Raw genomic sequence first — 17849 nt, 5'->3', positions numbered from 1 at the left:
GGGGTACGGTTAAAGCCTACCACTTTGCTTAGAACTGCTCCTTTCTTCATTTTGCCCTTGAAAAGCAAATCTCCTTTAGCTCCCAGGACCTTCCCCTTCTACCTGGAGAGTAAAAAGACTTGTGCAGGATTTTACGTTTTCTTAGATTGCTTCAGTGAGCTTACTAGAAAAAACATCGTGGTTTTCTTTCTCCTGCTCCCAAGGGGGGCTTATTTCAGCCTTGTACTTAGTTCAACAGCGCCGCTGCAAAGAGCAAGTCTCCTCTGCCTTGCAGGCAGGAGGCAGCTCGGCAGCAGCGGGTGAGGGTGCTGAAGCCCTGGTGCTGGGCTACAGCAGCAGCTCAGCACTCACTGCATGTGGTTCTGCAAATACTGCCCTGGCTCAGTGACCTTGACTTTCTAACCAGAACTGACAAAACGAGCTCCAGGAAGTATTTACTGCTGAACAAGAGACGAGTGGAAGCCCAGCCGCAGCAGAGATGCTGTGCCCCTGTGGAGATGCCACCAGGGATGAGGGGAGGGGAAGCCGCTCCTGCCTTCTCCTGGGCAAAAGCAGTGGGCAAAGCTCAGCTGCTTTCTTTACTACACAGTCAAACAATAGCAGAGATGGAAAATGGGTTTGTTTAAATCTCATTGAAATGGTTTTCAGCTGTCACATGCTAGCTGGAGTTTGAAACAAAGGTATTTCATTAAGCTGATGTGTTTTACCTCCTGCCTGCTGCAAGCTGAGAGCACCACCTCTTCCCAGACCCCCGAAACCTGCAGAAAGGCCATAACTGAGCCTCCAGCTCCACTGGGGAGGTATTGCTGCATCAGCTGGCTGGCACTGGAAGTTTAGCCTGTCCAGGTCTGAATATAAAGCCCTCCTCAGACCAGGGAAAACACTTACCAGCTCTTGAAGCCACACAAGACACAAGCTAACCCCGGCCTTCTGCTAACCATCACCCATCTGCTGTGATCCTAGGTTTTCCGATTTGATCCCCGCAACACCTCCTGGCTCCAGGTGGCCAGCATGCTGGAGAGGCGGACACGCTTCCACGCGGATGTGCTGACTGATCGCATTTTGGCTGTGGGTGGTGGGACGCTGCTAGGGACCCTCACCTGCACCGTGGAATTGTACCAGCCCACTGACAACAAGTGGGAGTTCACAGCTCCTTTCCCCACACCCATCGCTGATCACGCAGGTGCAACTCACAAGGGAATTCTCTATATTTCAGGTGAGAGAGCTAATAGCAGATTATTTTCATATAGTTTCATTGCTTTTTGCTGGCACCTTAATGTCAGAGTCAAAGCCTGCACTCACACCAGTAACACCCACAGCTCCAGTGCCCCTTTCCTGCTGTGTTAGCACAGCCTCACTGCCCTCCTCCTGCATGGCAGGAATTATTTTCTTTCCAAGACATTAAACGTGACACCATCTGCTTGCAATCCACACCCCTGCTCGCTTCTGACCTTGCAATCCTGGCTAAATCCCAAAGCTTTGCTGTCTGAAAAGGTAAACTGGGAAGAGGCTGCCATAGTGTTGAGGACGGGATTTAACACTGGTATTAATCTGAATGGAAGATGTGGGACTAACCCTACTGTGCCGCTTTGTTAATCTGTACAAAAAGAAGGATAATAGGGGCTTTTGCCCTCTTACCCACCCAGCCTGTGCAGCTCTTGCCTGACAAGTGATCCTCAGCCTTCACAGGGGTCTTTGGTAGATGGTGCAGGACGTTTAACAATAAAGCAGCATGGGTTTAAAAACACTTCAGGAAATCATTGCAGGATCATTAGCTTTTGCAGCTACTGATTTGGACTTGAAAGATAATCTTTGGTTTGTCCTCGGAAAAGCATTGTGTTAAAAGCACCGGACCAGTGCCATCGCTGTAGGCTCCCAGCTTCGCAAACCAGGCACGGCCAGCGGGGATCACAGTGCTGACCTAGTCCAGGTTAACCTCAGCTGCAGTGGAGGATGCTCCTCTGTGATGGAGCATACACCCGAGGCCCTAAGGGCAGGGAAGGTGCACACAGCCCGTCCCACCCAGACGTGCACCCCAGTAACAGCAGGGCACCTGCGCTGGCACTGCAGATGGGTGATGGTTCAGCTGGGGGAATGGCTGAGACTCAGGTTCAGGTCTCTGCTTTGACTCAGGTGGCCCACAGTGCCACAGGCAGCTTGTTTAACCTCTGTCATCCCTGGTTCCTACCAGAGAGGGACGACAAAATTGTCTTACAGAGCTTCAAACACACGATAGAAACCTAAACTGGGTAACACCATACCCCTCTGGTATCTTACCTACCTATAGCTTTCATTTCCTTCTCAGCTAGTGGGGTAACAGCAAATTTGATTTCGCCAGCCTACAGCCCTGCCCAAGCAAACTGAAAAATTAAGAGGATCACTTCAGTACCAGATTAAAACACAAGCCCCATGCAGGCAGAGTGCCCACGCTGAGCTGAGCTGGGGCTTACGGCCAACCTGAAATCATCCTCCTTGTTTGCAAAGCCTCTCTGCGGGCTGGAATTCAACAGGCAGGCAGCTGGAGGCATTTATCCTTCCCATAGCAGCACCCTCCTTCTGCAATAATGCACCCCTGAAATACTCAAGTGGCTAATAAGGAGAAAAAGTTGACAACAGCACTGACAGACTGGCTCTGACCTTCTGACAAAAATCCAAAGTTCAAAGAGCTTTGAATGCTTTTCTTTCAACCATTCTGTGACTGTGTATGCTGGAAGCAGATTTCCCAAGTAAAGCTGCTCCTGGTTACACCTGAAACATCCCAAGAGCTTATTCAAAAGCCTTTTGTGGAAAACAGTTTACAGAAAGAGCTGGAACTGGTTTGTTTTGTTTGGGTTTCTTTTTATGCTCTTTAAAATACCTAAGAATCTCAGGTTTTAGATTTCACATCGCATCAGCTCTGCAGAATGGGGTGAAATTTTAAATCTGACCTTCTTAGGTATTTTAAAGGCAAAAAAATTTAAATAAATCAGCTCTGCTAATGTTTGCAGAAGGTTTGCTGGATGTCAGAGAGCATGAAGGATGGATTTTCAAGATCTCTTCTTTCCTTCTAGGGGGCTTCTCTGGGGGTAAAACCTTAAGAGACACTTACAGCTACCTCCCTCGCCTCCGACGCTGGATTGGCAACAGTGCCATGGCTTTTACCCGCTGCAATCATGGGATGGCCGCAGCCAGGGACAAGATCTTCTGCATTGGAGGAAGGACTCTAAAAGGAGTAAGTTAATTTGCTCTTAATCCCAACTCTGATCCAAAACTGGGGTCTCTGTTGCTAGGCTCTGACTGGTTTATTTCAGCAGGTTGATCAGTAACTTTATTATTTTTGGCCTCTTAGTGCACCAGCACAGTGGCAAGTCAGGCCAATAAGCTCATGAAAACGTGCCTGTCATCACAATCATGTACATCAGAAGCTGCCCTGCTGTCACACTTTATTTGCTAGAGTACAAAGGCTGTTTAAAGCCGTTTTTTCAATAAAGAAAACAAAGTGGAGGCTCAGCCTGCTAACACAGGAACACCCAAACGTAGAACTGCCCATGCACCTTCCCCAAACACACTGACCACCTGATTTTCCTTGTTTGAGCTGAGAGGGAGCGAAACACTGGCAGGCAGGAGGAGGAATGGACTGCGGTGAGGACCAGCCTAGATTTTAGGAAAGATGGGCTCTATTCCTGGAATGCAACTGAAATCTCTTCAAACCTGGATTTTCCAGATCTGAAAGAGGAGGGAAAGTGCTGCCCAGCCTTCTGGGAAGAGACCTGACAAGGACTGACCAGCTCACTTCAGGAGAATCCCACTCCCTGAAGCCCAGAGAACTGAGTTTTCAAAGATCATTCATCAATTCCCATTTGAAAGTGTAAAGACTCGGGGCCTGGCCCCATTTGACCACGATGGGTACAGTTTCTTCTGAAGGAACGAGGGCATCTTACTTGCTTGCTCACTGAGTAAGAGACAGAAACCTACAGAGAGAAACTGCACATCGAGGCTGACATCAAATTCCTCCAGATGACACAATCTCAGTTACTGCCCACAATTCAATCCAATGCAGCCCCCTTTCGATGATTTCCTTTGTAATGTGTAGAAGTCTGGCGAGCAGGCAGGATTTGGCCCATGCCAGTTCCAGCAGGTCCCTGTGGCACCTTGCTCAGCTCACTCCTCTGATTTTCCCAAGAAAAAGCAAGCTCCTTTAGAGCTGTGCCATTCTGGTATTTTATTAGAGGTTTTTTTTAGGCTCTGACTGCTAAATGTGGATCAAAAATCCGGCACCTTGAGCCCCATGGTATTCAAATAGACGTTGAGCTGCTGGTTTCCTTTATCACGAACCAAGCAAGCCTGACGTGACAGTAAAGCCCGCTCGAGGTATGATCTGCTGGGTGAGTGTCGGTCTGGTTCTTTGCAGGTGGAGGAATGGATTCCCGTCGACGAGACTGAGTATTACTGCCCTGTAAGCAATCAGTGGACAACGCTAACGCTACCCCCGTTCAGCTGCTGCCAGTTCAGCATCACAGCCCATGACACCACGCTCTACCTCGCAGGAGGTGGGTCCCTGCAGCACATGAGGAAAGAAGACAGTGTTTTCCTGTACGACACAGAGAAGCAGGTATGGAAGAAAGCCAGCCGCCTGCCTAAAGCTCTGGTGGATCATGCCTCCTGCATGATTAAGCTGTCCCCAGTCGATGCAGCTGGGGAGATGGGGAGAGGCACAAAGTGCTCCCCCATGGGCAGGAGGAAGAAATCTACCCTCAGCTTGTTCCTCACAAAGAAACAAGAGTCCCACTCTACCTCAGAAAAGAAGTAGGATGGAAACACATCAGACAGATCTGACAGCGTTTGCCCAGACATTAGTTTTAACAACTCTTGCAGTTGCCAGCCAACAACGCAAGGCTCTACTTACAGGTGCTTCTAGAAAACAGGGTGTTAAATACAAGACTTCAAACTGATATTAACTCACCAACAAGAGCAGCCAGGCCTTGAATTGCATCTGTGTGCGCAAGGATTTGTTCACAGCTGACCTGGGTGAGAAAATGACAGGCAAATTGCAGACAGAACAGTTAACCGTTCGCGGAAGGGCTAAGGTCATTAAAATTACCACTTAAACATTTTATAGTTCAGCAACTTTCCAAGGGCCTACTGCAACAGGTTTCAAGGTTTCTTTTCCTCCATTCTAGCAGCAAAATACACAGAAACAAGGAGACAGGGCTAGGACAAACAGTTCCTTTACCAAGTCAAGCAGCTATGCAGAGGCCACAGTGATACACAACAGCTCCTTCCCCTGACAATCAGAATATTTTAATGTCCCTCTAAAGGCAGGGTAGAATATTTCCTTTTTACAAGTTGTTAAACAGACCCTAGAAGGGAACGCCATGCCCAGTGGAGCCAGAGAGAGCATCTCCTGACTCCCAGTACAGCGCAGCCTGGACGATCTCTCGCACAGCATGCGTTCTGCTCCAGGACTTGAACCATAAATGCCACAAGGCCAGAGGCAAATAAAGTTCCATCGGCACCGTGTGCTGGAGTGCAACAGAGAACAGCAGCGCTGAGAGCACACCAGAAGAGACCAAGAACTGCAACAGCAACTGGTGATCTGGGGCCTTTCAAAAGCAGCCAGCGTCTGAGAAGTATTTGCAACCCCTGAGAACCAGGTCTTTTCCCACACTTCACCACCTCCCATTCTCTCGGAAGCGTACAGGTTTTCCAGTCCCCAGGGCAGCAGACTTTTCCGTACATTATACTCTGAGGTATCCCATCAGCCTGGGTGATGCTTAGCAAGGAGTCTAATTTTTAGAACTCGGTCCCTCCCCACAAGAAAAATAATACATCTATGAAAGTGTGTTGAGGTGGGCTACAACAAAGTACTTTTCTAAAAAGCGACAGGTTTTTAGTGCTCAAAAGCTGAAGTCAACAAGCTTGCACAGCTCTTTGTGCTCTAATTTCCCCAAACTGAGTCTGTTTTGCCCAGGATGGTAATCACTGAGTGGTCTCCCTGTCCTTACCTCGACCCATGAGGCTTTAGTTATATTTTCTCTCCCCTCTCTGGTTGAGCAGGGGTGTGACAGAACTGTTTGGTGGGCACCTGGTGTCCAGCCAAGGTCAAACACCACAAGCATCCACGATCACCTCCCCATCACCATCACCAGTGGTGTGTGCCTGACAGTAGCAATTCTCACCACAATCCTCACCCTCGTCCTGGTACTCACCTTCACTGGATTGGCAGGGAGGTGACCCATGAAATCTGTTTTGTAAGGGTAGTCCATCATGGCCATCATGGTGAAGGCATTTCTAGCAAACCCAAAAAGCTGGTAAACATCCTCCTTGTTAGAGATCTTATTGCACGTGGCCATTTTGCTGCTGATTTCATCGTAGGCTGCAGAGGGAAGGAAAATGAAAGACACAGACTTCAAGAGGGAAACAATACCAGGCTGCAGCATCTTCTTTCACTCAGAAGCAAGGAGATGCTGTAACACACAGATGAAGTTTCTACTGGGAAGGACCCGTTACATTTAAAATTACACACACGTGGATGTACAGGCATCAGCATCTCTGCACCCTGCACTCTGGCCCCATGGAGCAGCCAACACCTCCCTGGGAAGCCCAGAGGAACCAGCACCCACTGAGAAGCAGTCCCCGCTGGCACAGCGAGAGCAGCTTGGTATGAGCCATCCTCATCAGTGCCCCGCCTGGCTGCCTCCCCCTCGCCCCTGTGGACTCCCTCCCTGGGGTCTGATGTGTCACCAGGCAAGCTGTTATGCAGGAAAGCATGGTGCAGTATACAGATCCCAGTGAGCATCAACAGCTGGAAGAACTGGCAAAAGCTGGAAGAATGGAGTGGGGCGTGGATAAATAAAAAAAAATGTTCCTTGGGAGCTGGGTGCATTTCCAGTAAGAACTGAAAAGAGAACAGCCCTCACAAAGGACTCCCAAGACGTGCCTTCAAACTTCAGTGTGATGCAGAGAGGTCAGCTGGAGTCAGAAAATACATCTTGGAAGACTGATGCGCTCATATACTGGATGCACTTCCAAGACGCACTCATACACCTTTGCATTTCTGCTGGAGAAAGCTGCTCCCTTCATTTGTATCCTCCACACTTTGGAGCTGCAGTTCCCGTCGGTCCCCATCCTACCCTACACGCTGCCCACTGCAGCCTGGCTGTCTTTCCTTGGAAATCAAAAGCCTGGGACCTGCCTCTGGATACTGGAGAGCCTAAACCTTAAATATGACCACCTCATCCACCCCGCTGCGGAAAGGCAGACCTCGAAGACCTTGGCTATTTAATAGTAGTATTTTTCACGCTGTGACCCAAAGCTAAAAGGAGGTTTGGACTCCTGGCTGCTCTGGGCAATTCCAGGACCAGTGCTGTAGTGAGGCAGCGACAGCAGCTCTCGGAGGCACACAGCCCCTGACGTGCAGCACCACAGACCCAGCCCGGGCTTGAGGCAGACCAAGAACCCACCACAGCTGTTCCAGCGCCACACAGGGCTCCCAGGAGATGCTGCATCAGCCCATGATGACCTGCCCTACCTGGGGCATGTTACAGAGATCCTCACCAGTCTCTGTCCTTGGCTTCACCTAACTGTCCAAGGCTGGAGGTGAAAGAGACTGTGAGGGCTGCTTCAAGACCTAGATTGCATCTCAAATCTCTCTCAGATATGTCCAGTGAGCTGAGCCATGCAGCTGTCATATCCACCCCAACAGTTCACAACAGTGTGGGTGTTGAGGACAAGTATCTGCTGCAACATGATACTTCACCACCATAAAATGCAGGTGGTTTTGCACTTCAGTGCAGAAAAGACAGTTTCATTAACACTGTACAAGCCCCCACAGAGATGCTTTCATTTTGGTGTTGGTTACTAATTTTAATGCTAACAGAAACTGCTCATTAAATCAAAAATCAATTGTATAAGCAGAAAGAGGCAGCCAGGTGGGCATTTGCATTGATTTAGCTGAACCGCTGGAGGACCTAGCCGAAGGAAAACTGAAACAACTGTTTTCTGCACGGCTGGGACTGGCTGCCCTTGGGAAGCCACCTGCAGGGCTCTCTCCTTACCTCCACTCAGGAACAGATCCTTAATCTGCTGGAAGGCTTTGCGGACAGCAGCGACGCAGCCTGGGCTGGACTTCTGAAAGTCCTGATGGGACAGAAAAGACAGAGGATTACAGTTGCACAGAGGAGATAGATGTGGAGGCTGCACTGGGAAGAACTGCCAGAAGTACCGGGATACTGGCCCGCTGGTCAGAACCTCATCCGTGCCTCCAGGAGCAGTGACACCCATGCATCTGCCTTGTGCTCCAAGCAGCACACCCCAGCAGAAGCCAGTGGTCTGCACAGCTCAGACCAAGCAGCAGCTGTTTCTCCAGGCCTTGTGGGGTGGCTGTTAGACAGAATGGCACGCACTTATGGAACCACTGGACCAAACACAAAGCAGCGAGAGGACACACATACCTGGCCAGGACATGGGAAGTGGGTGCCAGGCTGCTAAGCCCAGTAGTTTGCTTGGTTGTTTTTTGTTTGGGTTTTTTTTCCTTTTTAAACACACAATAGAGTCCTTCCAACTGCACTTTGTCCATGAGAATGAGCCATGGAGAAGTCAGTTATGCACAGAGGGTAGAGCGCTGCTTTGGGAACCAAGACCTGCTCTTCTTAAACCTGCCAGTGACCTGCCAGATGACCAAGAAGGCCATATCCTTTTTCCTGGGATATGAAAATTTTTCATTACTGATCCTGAAAAAGCACTTTAAGGTATGTTTGAAGAGCTGCGGCTGGTTCTGCTGGTGGAACAAGTTGCCTCTGTCACTGCAGGCTCTAGCAACCCAAACTCTTTCTGTCAGCTTGTAAGGCAGTTTGAGATATGCTGGCAACCGGTGCTTTGTAATAAAAATAATTATTAGGGCTCTTTTAAGGTCTCTTTACCCTTACTAGAGCAATGGTTAAGTAACCACAAATCACAAACTAAGCATTTTTCTTACAAAGACCCAGCCTCAACTAAAAATAGATTTCAGACCTTTCTTCTATTCCTAACTCTGCCAATAGTTATGCTTAGAGAAGTCACTGTGGCTTTTTCCACAGTTTACCTGGGCGTCCCTTTAGGGGTTCCAAATCTCCTTCTGGATGTGCTTACTGATCTTCACCTACTAATAGTTCTAATTGGAGTGTGGGGACGGATTGACCTGGGATAGAGGAGAGCAGGTCTGCTCTGGCTGCCACGAGACTGAGCTCCCCACTAGGCGATGCTGGACGGCTGCAGCACGCTGCCCAGCACACTAAGGAACCACCACATGTTCCCGTTCTCCTTTATGGATCCAGGAATGGTTCAGCTGAGCCGTCACAGCAGCAGAGGGAGGAGGCATTACAGCCATTCCAAGGGAAGCTGTTCTCCCCCCCAGGCTGCCAGCTTTACTATCACACCTAATTATACCTAATTCAGCTGCCTAAACCAACCCAAGCTGGTGGCTTGAACAGCCCCTGCAGCAGTACCCCTGTGGGAAGCACGCATGGGGCTGCACGTGTAGTATCCACACAGGGGCTTTCTGCCTGGTTGCAGGTAGGGCAGGTGGAATATAGAACCTAATCTTCCACAACATCAACTTTCTGCCCTTTTCTCACTTCCCCTGTGAGCTGGAAAAGCTCAGCAACGGTCACAGAGAAAGCTGCTTTGAGGCAGCGCGCTCTGACTCAGGGGAAGAGAGCGCTCCCGCAATGATCCATCAAAGGTTTGTGCCTTCGTTAGTATTAACGGCTCTCTGGGGTGTTCTCTCACCAAGAAGAGCATTGAATTCAGATTTCAGCGGCACAGATTGCTTTTATGCAAACACACTGACGGTGGAAGGAATTACTTTGAAAACAACACGAAGTGCCTGGTTAGGAACTCAGCCCAGAGGCTGGCTTACTGCTGCAGAGAGAATATATTTAAAAATGAATTGGGAAGTTGGTTTTTTTTTTCACGTGAAAAGGTCAAAGCCCCAATTCAGGGGTGTGTAATGACTCACAGCATATTTGCAGCTGAAGCAAGTCAGAGCTACCAGCTGAACAGGGTTTCTGAGAAGGAAATGGCTTCAACCAGGGAATAATTCCCACTGTAGGGCCTGTTAGATGACTAAGTGGTATTACATTTTTTGTTTTAAAACGTATAATTTTAAAACAAGGTATCTTCTCTTATAAACTTCAGAGTTTCAAATGCTATTGCGTTTATTTTCATATGATTGTCTCTTCTTTACACTTACTGGTAATGCTATCTGTCCTGTTAAGTCTCTGCATCAAAAGAAAGTTGTCATATATGTAAATAAGAGCAAAAAGATCACAGGTTTCATACACGGGTAGTTCATGCAAAGCCACCTGTGTCACCCAGATCTAGAAATTCATGTCAAAAAAGAGGCAAAACGGACACAGTCACCAGATTTCAGTACTACCAGGTAGCACGCTTCTTATAAACTAGATATCAGTTCTGCACAATACCACTTTCCTATGGGTCCTATGATCTCAAAATGTGAAAGCCACATTTAATTTTTGGTTTTAAGTGAACCCAGGACACCTTACATACCTTTAATTAGTGAAATGATGATTTCCAAGCTCTCCACTGAAATGCAGTCACCTTGGGATTAAGGAGCTGCTGTGAATAATTGAAATCAAGACAAAATACAGCATTTTGGGAGAGGATTGAAGAATAAATTATCCAAAGGGAGTTCAGCCAGGCACAAAGGATAAATTTCAGGTTGTAATATGGTCAAGTCACTAGAAATGGGAAAGTGAATCTTTAGTTACCACTAAAAGCAAGGTGCTGGAACAGGAGTTGTGCTGCTCCTCAGAGCTCACCTTTGGGCTGCCACAGCCAAGGCAGCGCCCAGCCATCACATCTGCAGCTGCTGCTTTCCCCTGTGGGTTCCCATTTAATTGCACTCCCTGCCCAGCACTTGCTTATGTTGGGAAGACGGGTGTCTGTTCAAACGCATGGAAAAAGAAAAAAAATATATCTTCCTTTAAGAAAATAATGCTCCTGAAAAGAGATGCTACTTACTGCTGTTACATCTCTGAAGAACTGAGTGGGGTCTCCAAGCCCAGCCACGGACAACAGAGGAGCACTGGCAGCTAACGCTCCAGCCACGATGTTTGGGTATTTCATCCTCATGTAAGCACTCAGCATCCCTCCATAGCTGCCACAGGAGAGACAAAAGAGTTATCTCCTTTAACAGAGAACTTATAACAGAGTCACTCAAAAGTTCAGGCCAGCACTCACAGGTTCATCTAACCCCAGGCAACGAGAAGCTTATGGACATCTAGTAGCTGCTGTCCTCACATAAAAAAGATCCAGTTACGGCCAATGAGCAGCACACAATGTGTGCTTCTGGCCTTTCTCCAAACACTCCCAGCAGCTCCAGTGGGAACACAGCAGCCCAGTTTGCTTCTGCAGCCGAACGTAAACCCTGCCCCAGTATTTAACTCACCCATCCTGACAGCTGCAGTGCAGGACCAAGTGATGCTCAAGCAAAGCTGTCGCTGTTCTTTAGGGGAAGGAGACACATTTTGCATACAGGGTTATAAAGGCTAGCTAGGCTCTCAGCAAAGGCTGTCCCTGAACACTCCAGAATATACAGCCCTCTCTAGGGCCGGGAATTATCCATGGGCACCCCTAGGAACAGCTGATAGATGATCAGCACAGATAGAGGGAAGGGGAGATGTTAACAAATAACACGTTAAAACTCAAAGCCACCTTGGAAGCTTCAGTGCCAGGGCCACCATCCGCAGATATATCAAGAGCTGCCAGACAAACCCAAGGCGACAAAAGTTACTCATATACCAACGTTTGTGGAGTAACTCTGAGGTCACTCCTGGGGGTGGCAAATGCCAGCCCCAAAATGCAGGTAAAACCTGGTCTAACCCCAAGTTACAAGTATTAGTAGCTCCAAGTTACAGGTATCCAGGTCTCCCTTCCCCCCACCTCACGTGGTTGGAGTAAATACCATTCTCACATCACCCACATGCAAAGCAATACACATTTCTCTAACCCTGGGCTTGGAAACAGGCTATAGCTGAAACCTGCCACAGGTAATTGCAGGTTAAGTTTGGCAAAGTTCTAAGCACCAGAAGAGGGATGGGGTTTTTTCCTCCCATGGGAAATGCTGTGCTGCTCCAACGCTGCTGTGTTTCCATATTCTTCATTTGGGTTTAGGGCTGTTCTGGGTTGCTGCAGCCTCAACTCTGATTTACACACATGGAGCTGTAGTCCAACGTCCAGCCCAGCTAGCAGGTTTTCCTGACTCTCTCTCCCATCTCCCCACCCCAGGACAGCTCCTGGCTCTTTTTACACTAGCTACTGTCCTCATAGCCACGGTACAAACACTCCTGAGATCAACAGTCCACTCGCCACCACAGGTTATGTGGAAGGTTAATGATAACTGTCAGTTCAAATGCTTTTTAGGTCACTACAACTGAATTAGGAGCCCTGTACGTGGTGGAAGCTTCTTAAAGGGAAGCATCCCTCTGCTACAAGCATGGGGAACCATTCAAGAGACAAGGACATCAACAGAGCTAGCACTTTGGGGAAGAGCTCCTGCTAGGAAGCGAGAAGGAACCAAGCAGCAGGTTGCAGAGCAGGATTATAAAGGGGCCTACAATAAAAACGGCTGGTTGTTGTTAAAGAGGCTGTGTTTAATAAATACAGGGGGTATAAGAAAGAATGTTTTACCAGTTATTAGTTTTCTGTTTTTCCAATGTAAAACGTTCTGAAAGATTTCCATTTTCTGCAGTTCTGGCTGACTTGTACCTTGAACATGCCTTGAAACATCTAGTCAGTGGTGCTTCTCCAAAGCAACCACAAATTGAGACTAATTCTTGATGGCAGAGCTGACCGGGACCTGGGGATGAGCTCCTGGGAGCTCAGGCACAGGCAAACCTCCTCTATGAGATAGCTTAAAGCTCCGCCTTCAGAACTTGCTTGAGAACCAAACTACAAGAACAGCAAGACTATGGCTGGGAAAGGATGCCGAGAAGGGAAGAGGCACACGCAACCTTTACCTGCCTCCAAAAGCAATGACAGGGCAGGCGGCAGCACCATACTGCTGCTTAAGCTCGGTAATGAGCACTGCATAGTCCGCAAGGGCTTGCTCCACAGTAAGCAGACCCGTCTTCTTCAGCTGTGTTGACTCAAGTCCAAATGGAAGAGATTTCCCATAGTACCTCTAAAAGGAAAGAGAGATGCCATGGAAATGTGGGTGTCAAGCTGTGGGTCTCCTCTGCCCTCACTACAGAGCTGTGATCAGCGTGCACAAACGGGAAGCAATAACAGCACGTGGTGTCCTCCGACTGGTTTGTAACTGAGGAATTGCCTTGTCTCCTGCAGCTGATAAACAGACCTTCAGGCCATATCCTGCAGAGGATGGACAGCCCAAAATAAGCTGCTTCAGTGGGTACCAAGTGGCCCCTTGGCATGTGTGTCTCTCCTGAAATCCCCAGCTAGAAAAGGGAACATGGTAATCTCTGCATGCAGAAGTTGTGGGATAGTAGATTTAATAGACTGGTGTGGGAAAGGTTGGCTTGGGACTTCACAGGCTAGAGAGATAAAATATTATCGGAACAAAATAACCCTCTAGTCCAGTGTGGAGTTCAAGGCCTGTGGAAACATCTTACAAAAGCACTGGTCTAAAGCAAATACACCATGGCACAGGCTTTACTGGAACAGTAGTATCCTGGACTGCTGGTAGGCATAGTGAAAAAAAATCAGAAGCCATAGTTAAATAAAGAAGAGCCGCTACCACGAGGAGAAAGCTTACAGCAGGTATATTTCAGCTTCATGGCAAGAGAGGTTATTATTTTTCTGGACCTGCAGAAAGCTGAATTCCATAATCCTGAACAGAACAAGACTATCGTATGCATAAAGATTAAAATACTCACATGCTCAGCGAAAATCACAAGTGCTTGCTGTTCCTCTGCTAATTCAAATATGAAGTCTGAGTTCTGAGCAAAAGTCCAGATGTCACCTTCATTGCCGGTATAGAAGAAGATGGGTCCAAATCCTTTCTTCCAGAACTTTGCTGAGACAATTGACAGAAGCAGTTTAAAAAAAAAGAACAACAGAAAAAAAGAAAAAAAGAAAACAAACCACATGAGCATGAAATTACTCTACTTTTGGTGAGTTTGGGCAGGAACTTAACAAGGGAGAACTCTGAGCAGGCTGATCCCCCAGACCTGAGCTGGGGAATAAAGGGGGTAGAAAGGTCAGGCTACAAAAATCTCTCATTTGAGCAGGGGGTAAATAAGAGCTTCCATGAGATCAGCACATGACCTGGAACTTTCACTTTTGCCTGAAAATCCCTACAGTCTCAAGTTCTGCGAGGCATTTGGAAACAGCTGCCACCCCAAAGAGCAATTTCCTATTTACTTGCCCTTTTCAACCCAAAAGACTTGGGCAGATCACTTTTCCCACAAAAGGGGCATTAGGGAATTGCCATCATCTTTCTGCTGTGATGTACAATGTAAAGTCAAGCTGTAAATCACATAGCATAGAACGGTTTGGGTTGGAAGGGGCCTTCAAAAATCATCCAGTCCAATCCCCATTCCATAGGCAAGGAAATCTTCCACTAGATCACACTGCTCAAAGTCCTGTCCAGCCTGACTTTGAACACTTCCAGGCATGGGGCATCCACAGCTTCTCTGGGCAACCTGGTCCAGTATCTCACCATCCTCATAATAAAAAATTTCTTCCTCATGTCCCATCCAAACCCATCCTCTTTCTGTTTAAAAACCATCACCCCGCCCTGCTAAAAAGTTTCTCTCCATCCTTCTTATAAGCCCCCTTTAAGTACGGAAAGCCCACAATAAGGTCTCCCCAGAGCCCTCTCTTCTCCAGGCTGAGCAACCCCAACTCTCTCAGCCCTTCTCCACAGCAGAGGTGTTCCAGCCCTCCTCCAGAGCCACTTCCAGGGCTCTGCTCTGACAGGTCCGTGCCCTTCTTGCAGAGGGGACCCCAGAGCTGGACACAGCACTGCGGGGCGGGGGTCTCACCAGAGCAGAGTAGAGGGGCTGGATCACCTCCCTCGACTTTCTGATGCAGCCCAGGATATGCTGATGATGATATATGTCATATATACAACACACATCTCTCATGATATATCACATCCATACATGATGATGTATGAAGATGATGTGTTTCACTCTCAGATCTGTTACTAACTGAAGGCAAATTGAGACTGGCAGGACAAACTGACCCACGACGTCAATACCTGCGTATCTAACAAACACTTGCTTTAATGCTTGCTGACTTTAATAAACATTTGGTTTTAGCTTAGTCTTGACTTGCACAGGAATTAAGAGGGATAACAAACAGCTCTCTTCAACAACAGACCTCAGACAGTTAAGTGTTGATTTCGACACATTGCCACATCATCCACAGGGACCCTCCAACAACTGCTGTCCTGTGGCTGCCGCTGCAGCAGCATGTCACACGAGGATGTTTCCATTAACAGAGATGCCTGAATTTAATTCTTTGCATTCTCAACACCGACTAGCTAAAGCAGAATTAGGATTGGAAATGGATTTCAAGCCTTTTATGAGTGAAGTTGCCGCTCGGTTAACAACAAGGCTGATCCTGTGTTGCATTGTTTTGGGTATCGGGTAGGAAACTGAAGTGCTATCTCTGCTCTGGCTTTTCTTCTGATACGCTTCGTGGCTCCTGGAGTAAACAACCATTCACAGGAGCCAAACCCAAACCAGACAGGTTGCTTAAAAAGGGATCTATTTTTAGACTGAAATCCTGGGGAACTGCCAGCAAACCTCCAGTGTCAGGTGCCTTGTTGTGAAATAACAAGGCTCCTTCCGTATCTCCCTGATAATCTGAAAAGTCTTGTATTGCACAAGAAACAGTAGTGGGGAATGGAACTACTCACAGGAGTTTTGAGTAAGAAACTACTTGCAAACCAGCTGGATTGCAACGTTAACGTTTTGGTTTTAACAAATAGCCAGCTCTGCCCAGGACACACAGATATAACACCTTAAAAAGAAAACAAAAGATATGCAATGCTTTAAACCAGGTGATCCCAAAGTTCTGTTCAAAAAGGGCCACTTAATTATTGAAATTTCAGCCTTGGGTGTACTATCAAAATTCACTGCTATTCCCATATCTTTGGGCTGAACTGATCCTTGAATTCATGCCTGGTGAAAGGTGAAAGCAGGGGGAGATCACAACCACCAACTGAAGAAACCCCCCAGACCCAAAAAGAAGTTGAGACTGAGCACACGAAGTAATTAAGAATTACTTGGCAAATAGGAAACTGGGTATTAGGTGATCAAGGAATTATGTAACTTGTAACCAACAAAGGCTGATGTCTTTGCTTGCTGAACTCCATCAATATTGTCAAGTTTTGACCATCGGAGAGCTAGGCATTTGTGGGTTACCACCCAGCTCCCTACTTTGCAAAAACTAGAAAGAGTAGAAATACCTTGGCTCGGTGTGCGAATTGGTGCTGCGCACCAGGTAATGAACCCGGGCACGGGACAGCAGCGAGATCCTGCGTGCAAAGCCCCAGGCACAGGCAGGTACCAGGCTGGGCTGGTGCTATCCACAGCTCCACCTTTGTTCATCCCTACAGATCTCTCCAAGCAGGCAGGATTGAAAAACATGTGATGCTGGTTATTGAAATTGCTGTCTTTTTAGTCACATGCTGTTTGGAAAAGCTTTCTCTCTCGTACTGTCTGTTGCATGGAAGATAACTCATTTTTTGGCTAAAAAGGAAGATGCTGACGGCTCCTGGCTGGAAGCACTCCTTGTTCAGCGTGGCTCAAGCTATGTAAAGTCACAGGGTTTTAGACAACACAAAACACTGACCCAAGAGGAGTTATCTGAACTCCTAAGAACGCTGGGCACCGAATGCAATGTTTAGGTCACTATTTGTTTTTCCTGCTATATTCAGAGCATTGAATTGCACTTGTAGGAGGTGCTGTGGCCAAGTGAAGACACATGCACAGAGCCGGCCCTGGTGCCAGCCTCAGGCAGCTGCTGCTCCTGGCCTGCCCTTGCCCGCGGAGCAAGGATCCCCGCACCGGCACCCATCAGAGCGGAAGGCGAGGAGGATCCGGCCTAGGCAGGGAGGATGGCTGGCTCACAAAGGGCTGGCACTCAGCTTGCTGGCTCCCGGCTGCCCATCACAGCTCTCCCGGCTGAGAGGCTCTCCAACTCAGCACAGGAACAATTAAAACTTGAGCTTAACAAGCTCTGAGCCACAGCAAGGCCCTGCCATGGCCACGGCCAGGCTTGGGCGCTGCTCAGCCACAGCACAGCCCTGGGACCTACCTGAGACCAGGTACCGCTGCGGGAAGGTCTCACTGCCAGGGGGCTCGAAGCTGAAGTGGTCCCGCACCTGCTGGAAGATGTGCTCCTCCAGCCCGAGGCCCACTGCCCGGGGGGCTGCAGGGGACCATCAGCACCTGGAAAATGGCCCCCAGCTCCCCCACCCCCCGGGCCAGGCCCGGGGCCCGGCTGGGGGACCAGGCCTGGGGGGCGGGAAGGGAGCAGGGACCCCGGCCCGGGGAGCTGGGGGGGGGGGGGAAGGCGACTGGCTGGGGGACACGGCCCGGGGAGCTGGGGGGGGAAAGAGAGGCCGGCTGGGGGGCCCGGCCCGGGGAGCTGGGGACGACGACGGCTGGAGCACCCGGCCCGGGGAGCTGGAGGGGAAAGAGGGACCGGCTGGGGGACCCCGGCCCGGGGAGCTGGGGGGGACGACGGCTGGGGCACCCGGCCCAGGACACCCACCGGGAGCCGCGCCGGCCGGCAGCAGCACCGGGAAGAGAAGCAGGAGCGGCAGCAGCGTTTCCATTACAACCATCCTGGGGACCCCACACACCGCACCACCCTCCCACGTGGGACCCCGCGGC

At 48.9% G+C, this 17849-nt stretch overlaps 1 protein-coding gene and 1 pseudogene across 1 annotated transcript in view; one reads left to right on the top strand and one right to left on the bottom strand.

Annotated features, from left to right (window-relative positions):
• The window catches only part of LOC102054632 (kelch-like protein 9), a 7298-nt pseudogene extending 2343 nt beyond the window's left edge, over window positions 1-4955 (top strand).
• DPP7 (dipeptidyl peptidase 7) overlaps window positions 1-17849 on the bottom strand; it is a 23190-nt gene extending 5341 nt beyond the window's left edge. Inside the window, exons 1-8 of the mRNA XM_055719661.1 lie at window positions 17728-17849; window positions 17269-17382; window positions 13875-14014; window positions 12999-13162; window positions 11002-11137; window positions 8037-8118; window positions 6189-6355; window positions 4943-5003 (exon numbers count right to left, since the gene is read on the bottom strand). Of these exons, the coding sequence (XP_055575636.1) occupies window positions 4943-5003; window positions 6189-6355; window positions 8037-8118; window positions 11002-11137; window positions 12999-13162; window positions 13875-14014; window positions 17269-17382; window positions 17728-17800 (937 nt within the window). The 5' untranslated portion in view covers window positions 17801-17849. The remainder of the gene's footprint in view (window positions 1-4942; window positions 5004-6188; window positions 6356-8036; window positions 8119-11001; window positions 11138-12998; window positions 13163-13874; window positions 14015-17268; window positions 17383-17727) is intronic.

The sequence above is a fragment of the Falco cherrug genome, chromosome 9 (assembly GCF_023634085.1).
Source record: "Falco cherrug isolate bFalChe1 chromosome 9, bFalChe1.pri, whole genome shotgun sequence".
Lineage (NCBI taxonomy): Eukaryota > Metazoa > Chordata > Aves > Falconiformes > Falconidae > Falco > Falco cherrug.
This window is presented reverse-complemented; position numbering and strand designations above follow the sequence as displayed.